At 34.7% G+C, this 6,709-nt stretch overlaps 1 protein-coding gene across 2 annotated transcripts; it reads right to left on the bottom strand.

Moving 5' to 3' along the window:
* Positions 1 to 2,816: 2,816 nt before the first annotated feature.
* LOC127798759 (uncharacterized) lies at positions 2,817 to 6,048 on the bottom strand. 2 transcript variants are annotated; one of them, XM_052332355.1, is made up of 6 exons: positions 5,759 to 6,048; positions 5,613 to 5,670; positions 5,308 to 5,480; positions 4,290 to 4,388; positions 4,051 to 4,202; positions 2,817 to 3,471 (listed from the first exon to the last, which is right to left on the bottom strand). In XM_052332355.1, the coding sequence occupies exons 3-6, from the start codon at positions 5,476 to 5,478 to the stop codon at positions 3,084 to 3,086; spliced, it is 810 nt and encodes a 269-aa protein (XP_052188315.1). In that variant the 5' UTR covers positions 5,479 to 5,480; positions 5,613 to 5,670; positions 5,759 to 6,048; the 3' UTR covers positions 2,817 to 3,083. The 2 variants fall into 2 exon arrangements, with proteins under 2 accessions (XP_052188315.1, XP_052188313.1); XM_052332353.1 differs by lacking the exon at positions 5,613 to 5,670.
* Between the last annotated feature and the right edge of the window lie 661 nt (positions 6,049 to 6,709).

The following is a 6,709-nucleotide window of genomic DNA, read 5'->3' on the forward strand; positions in this document are numbered from 1 at the left end:
GAGGGAAAAATTTTGCAAAAAAGAAGGAACAAATTTGGTGTAGAAACGAGAGCAAAATAGTTTCGCCGGAAAACTTGGGTCTTTTCCAACCAAATTGAGGTAAGTACACTATGAACTATCTACAATGTTTAAGCACGTTCATGAATCATGTTTATGTGGTCCCTCATTTTATGTTTCAAGCAAGTTTTATATTCTCAAGCAAGTTACGAGACCGGGGTTTAGTAGCGCTACGCACGGAGATTCTTACCCCTACAAGTTGATAGAACCTATCGTGTCCTCTTATATTATAAGTTCATGTTAAAAGTTCATGTCGTGTCATGTCATGTTTAAATATGTTTAATAGTTTTCCTGTATTTACTGAGATTTGCGTAATCTCATCTCTTATGTTCCCCCCTCCCCCAGGTGATCATGAATGAGGAGATCGGGGCGTGGACGTGGAGCGTGATGACTCGTTCAAAAAAGAATTTTCAAGAATTTAAGTTTTAGTTTCCTTTTGAAACAAAGTTTTCAGGGTTGAACTCTGATCTTTTTCTATACATATGTTATAAAGCAAGTCTTGGAATTTTATTTGATTTAAAGAAAGTTTGGATTTGGATATTATTACTACAAAGCATATTCGCGAAGTCTTTCTTTCTTTCTGTTGAAATCATGTTTTTCGTGTCAAACTTTATACATACACTAAATCTGCTTTGAATCTTATTATATTTTGAAACTTTACTTAAGTTTATAAAAGTCTTGTTTCTCAAGTTTTTCTGTGTTAAACCTTGAAGTTCATACAATTATTATTATTATTATTAAACATGTAAGTAAGTTACAGGTGTCACAAAAAAGAATGTGATTTTGTAATTTGAATACATGACCCTTCTATTTTGTATTGTATGGGCAATTAAGCCCGGAATAGATACTATATCGAATGATGTTGTATGTATATATGTGTCTTGTGACCTTTGTAAATAAATGAAATGTCGATGAATGTTTTGTTGGAGTTGCTTTTGTTCCATTTCTATAGTGACCCTCTCACGGATTGCCTATTCTAGTGGGTGCTTTGAAAGACGAGCCGTTACAGATAATATGTTATGTTAATTTTATTTATGACTAGAGTTTAAATCTCTCTCACGGTGAGATCACACACAATTTGTGTGCTTACTTAATGTACATGATTTCTAATCTATTATATGTTCTCAGTGCATTTAACTAGTGCAAACCTAAAGGATAATAGCAATAAATTCTCATCAACAAAATATTTATACAAATTTTTTATCAAAATTGTAGAGTGTTGGATTGCTCATGATTGATCCAACCCAATTGTGTGGATGACTTAGAAACGTCTCGAATAATCTGTTTGTATCGCGGTAGTTTGATTAGAGTAGATCCAAAAGCCACAAGCTCAGCTTCCCCATCCACTTGAGAGAAAATGTGATAATTGATGGTTCTAATTGCAAGTTAATTATATAAAAAACAAAAAAGTTATACAAAATGTGGAGTTTATTTAGAGAAATTACATATAATAAAAAGCATAATAAAGTAAAATGAGACTCTCAGCACTAGAAGATCTAGTGAAGGGTTGAGACGCCTGCTGCCTAATCATGTTTAGAGAAGATACATATGTGAAAAGTATAATGAGGTGCGTAACACTCTCAAGTCTTAACACTCTAAAATCTTAAAGGTTTAGTCAAGGTCTAACCACAAGTTAACATGTTAATCTTATAGAATTTAGGTAACGGGTATCGTTACGTAAATTAATTTTAAGTAACATGTGAAAAGACAGTAATTAAGGTAGCGTTTGTTAACTAAGATATAGATCGAAAAAGATAAGATATGAAAAACATTATGGATAAAAGTAATTTTCATTATATTTGTTAAATTTTTTAAAAAGAAGTCACATTACTTCCTATTTCGAACTTTCAATAAATTTATTCCTTCCCTTCTTTCAAATAACTTATCTTGAACTTTATGAATAAATTATTTTAATAAAATTTTATCTTACTCATTTTAACAAACACTATCTAAAAAATATCATGTAAGAGACTCTCGTCGTTGAAAGGTGTAATAACCCTTACAGAGGTTAAACCATTGTGACACTGCCACCTAAGTTAATCATAGAAACGTTAGGCATGGAAAAATCAGTACTATAGAACACTGAGAAACAATGCATTGGAAGCTATAATAAAGGGTCAAAGTTGACACACAATTAAGCTGTGTGGACGAATTTAACAGAATACCTGCATCGGGTGTGGCTTTTCAAGTCAATGTTGGATGTGGTCTCCAGATATGCACCTTCTTTTGGGCAAGCATTGACAGCCTACGACTTTGCTTTGGATCTTCACAGTAGAACTTCGCGCCTTAAACGCCAATGATTATGCTCTCTGGTACTCCGTGGCTAGTCAACTGCATCAGTTGGGCAAAACTCAAAACATTTGAAGGAGCACTCATCCATATTCTGATTTAGTACGTACAGACTGATTACGGAGATGGAAATTGGAATTAGTGATGGGGAATGACCTGAAAGAATCCATGTTCTTGGCCGGGCTTCTGATTTTCTTAATCAAATCTTTCAAGACCGATCACTAAGAGGAGCAACTCATCTTCCCAGTGAATGCACAACATTCCGGCAGCTGCATTCGTTTGAAATTAGTTTCTCCATTCTCTCGATTGGGTTTCAATTAGACCATGACCCGCCCAACCTTCATGTGGCTAATATCACTGACCCGTATGTTAGCATTACGGCAGAAGATTTCTACGATTATAAATTTATAACTCACTTTGATAGATATATTCTTTTAATGTATGGATATTAATGAACTGAAACAAACCGCTATACAGAAGAATTAACTAAAAATTATTATAAAAATGATTCAATAACAATGACATCAGACATCTGCTATTTTTTATCCATATCCACAACTCTCTTGGGGCTACTAAAGGTAAAATTGAAATCCGGGCTGTATTTAGGCATTTAGGTGTACAAATTTAATCAGAATCAAAATGGACTGAGCAAATGCACTCAAAATTAAAACGTAAACACTCATTATGCATCTACAGAAGCAAAATTGTAGCCAACAGCATCACAGGAAAGAGGCATTTTAGAACAGCCAATTGAGACTAATGTTGCCGAGCCAAATGGAAAGCGGGAATTGGGCCAAAGCAATAAAGAGTAAGAGGTAGTGATGCCCGCTCGAGTCGTAGCTCCTCACTTCTGCAAAAAGCACTCTCTTCATTGTCTTCACTAGGAAGATTCCCATGCACAAACACGTCCATGGTATTAAAAAGAAATACGAGTAGCTCCACATAATTCTTCCTAGGACAGCCATACAAATCCCGGTGAAGGTATAGCCGGCATATGCCACAATGTCCAGCAAGGGTGCCTCTCCACTACCCAATGAAAACAATGTCATATTAAGCAGAGAAACTTGCAAAAACCATCCCATCAGCCCCTTGATGAACAGCCAATTGAGAGCTTCCGGGCTAAACCTGGCAGCAAATGACGAGTAAACACAATCAAAACATTAATAGAGCTGAGTGCTGAAAACACCAAAATGAAGAAAAGGTAACAGACCATTTTTCCCAATTTAGCCTCATTGGAGAATCATCATTTGAAGTAACTGAAATTACCTATCATTTGGGTAGCATTTGTTGTAGGCAAAAACAACCATTAGGGTCCCAAAAGGGGAAGGGGGGGAGCGATTGCTTATGTTGCCTCTCAAATACCTTCAGATGGCCAACAAACCACTAGCATAGCGCCTCACCTAGCTTTTTACCTTAGATGACGTGCATGCTGTTTAAATTTTCCATACAGCATCATGATCTAGAGCAATTGTAAACAAAGTTTTCCCTACTATTCTGAGAATAGAGGTGATATTTGTTCATATACCAAGTAAAGAACAGATTCATTCCATGTGCTACAAGATGCACAATGAAGGGGTTAAACCAAGCTTGAATCGGAGGTAAAAAGCAAGGAAAAAAAAAGTCTTGTCCATTGGTTATAGGGGGTCCAATAATTGTAAACAAAGCTTCTTGTGAGAAAACAACTAAAGTGAAGCTACTACTTACTTTCCATGGAGACCCAATGCGAAGCCAGCAAGAACAACATAGGTACCAAATGCCATCAGTGGAATATACAAATCTGGAGCATTTATATCATAGATTGGGGGCTTATAGGAAAGCCTGCCCCCTACTGGTTCTGTGATCCTTGTCCAATGGCCCTGAAAAATTGTTGATTAGGAAAACCTAACTACTTTCAAAGAGAAAAATAACTGAACAGAGGGAAAAGTAATAGAATTAGTAATTACCCTGTGTAGAAATGGGAAGAGAACAACCTTCAATTTGTTCCTCACGTAATGATCATTAACTTGGAAATAGTATTGGGGATCAGAGAAGTACCTGCTTATCTGATCATCCAGAATAAACAAAGAAAAATGGAACTGTGAGAAAACCACTTCAAATTAAATGCCAAAATCATACATGGTTAGAACAAGTGAAAACAAGTGCGGAAAGATGGAATCATTCCATTAATGTTACAATCCAGTCACAGAACATCAATAGACACGCATATTTACACTAAGCATAGTCCTTTGAGGTCATCTTCCCAAAAATTATTCTAAAATGAATTTTTTTTAAATTAACTAGAAATTCAATTTTTTTTGTACTTTTCTGGACAGAATTCTTCTCGAAATACAAATCTCAGGAAATAGAGCCAATGGCACATAATAAGATAAAGGCTTGATATGTAGTTATTGTTATTGTTTTAGCCCTAGGACATAGAATGTTCTGTATAGTTTCAACTTTTCCCCATATTTTAAATTATATGGGACTTAATTGTATATTTCTGGAGAATGCATTCAAATGACTTTCTCAAGGCACTAAATTTACCAAAAAGAAGTCACTCTAGAACCCATTTAACTGCTGATAACATAATCTGTTTTCAGAAATAAAATTATAATACAGCACATGTCAGTAAGTAACAAAATGGGTGTTATTTTACATGGCTTCTTCCAAATCCCCATAGGCACGTGTCAGAAAGCAACATGGACCCAAAACCAAATATATCAATTTTTTTTAAGTAAATATATCAATTAAAGGATCTTGGCACTTGATAGAAAGCAACATGTACCCAAAAACTTTTGCAACCAAACATATCAATTAAAGGATCATTAAAAATGCAATAAATAGGCCACTAGTATTACAGAGCAGAAATGACCTTCGAAAATTCATCACATAATTGGCAATGTTACTAAATTCAACACCATCCTTTCCTTCAATCTAACAATAATATAAGCACACAATTCATAGCCGTAGTACATTACTTACATTGCTTTGCACATACTCTGAACTTGATCCTAAAATTTTCTCTCCATAAGCACCCAATCCACCTCTTATAAGTCCTGACCCAGATCCAACAAATGCATTGCCAAATGGATTTGGCTGTGGGTTTGGAGGTTGTCTTGGTACCCCAGGCCGAGCTCTTGAATTATCATACATATCTGCAATAGAACATCAACATCAGGCCATCTTTCACCAAAGTAATGGTACAACCAGAGACTTGTTAAAGAGATCTCCCTTTCCTAAGAAAAAGGAAAGAGATGAGGAAACAAATCAAAAAGAAAGTCACACACCAACACAAATCCAATACCTTGCCCGAGCTCTCGCTCTCGGATGTGGCTCGGGCTCAGCCTGAAGTTTATCAAATTTTTGGTTTAAAAAAACTTAATTAAACTGATGACAATAAAAAAATCAACAAATATATCTAAATCAACCCAACCTGATAATCAATGTGCAGGGGCTGAGGGTGGCACGGGCTCCCCTGGATCCGCCCCTGACCGGTGAGAGACGGCGGCGGTGGTAGGGCCGCGGTGAGAGGAGGTGAAGAGGGCCGCGGTGAGAGACGGCGAGAGGCTTCAGAGAGTTGGCGGCTTAGTTCTTCGTTCTTATTCCGTTCACAACTCTTCTTCCTTTCTCTGAAGCCGAGAGCGAGAGGCAGCTGTCACCGCTCTCATTCCGTTCTCGTTCATCCCTCTTCTGCTCTTCAAATTCAATACAAAGGCAATTGGGAATCAGAATTAGGTTTCTAGAAAAATAAATATTTATAGGGTGTGTTTTTATAATTTATATTTATAATATATAAAATATAAAAATATTAATCTCTATTATTATAAAGTTTACAGTGTATGTCAATTTATATATTTTATGGGTAGATAAAATACTTAGAATGTGTATTTAATATTATTTGTAATAATTAATTTTTTAAAATTTAATATAACATTAGTAGAGTAAACTAAGTATTACTCGATTGAGATATACAGTTACTAACTAATAATTTTTTAAAATTTAATTATACAATTAAAAAAATTTCATTTTAATTCATATTTATTACTTAGTACTTAAATTAAATATTACAATTACTCAACTAATATACCACTTAGTTGAATAACTATTTAATTTTTCAATAAAAGTCATTCTATCATATATTAATGTCATTTCAATTAAATATTTAAGTTTTACTTGATTAAAAATAAAAAATAAATCAAGTACAATATTTGTTAATTGTTACTCAACTAAACATTTTCTTACTCGATTAAAATGATAATTATTGTTGTTGTCAAAAAATACAATAATTAGAATTTTTATGAAACAAGAAAAACTGCAATGAAAGATTCCGACATCACTAGGAGTCAGCCAGCCAAAGGTCACGGTGTCCTAAAAAGGTATTTTT

Source organism: Diospyros lotus, chromosome 4 (genome assembly GCF_014633365.1).
Source record: "Diospyros lotus cultivar Yz01 chromosome 4, ASM1463336v1, whole genome shotgun sequence".
Taxonomy (NCBI): Eukaryota; Viridiplantae; Streptophyta; class Magnoliopsida; order Ericales; family Ebenaceae; genus Diospyros; species Diospyros lotus.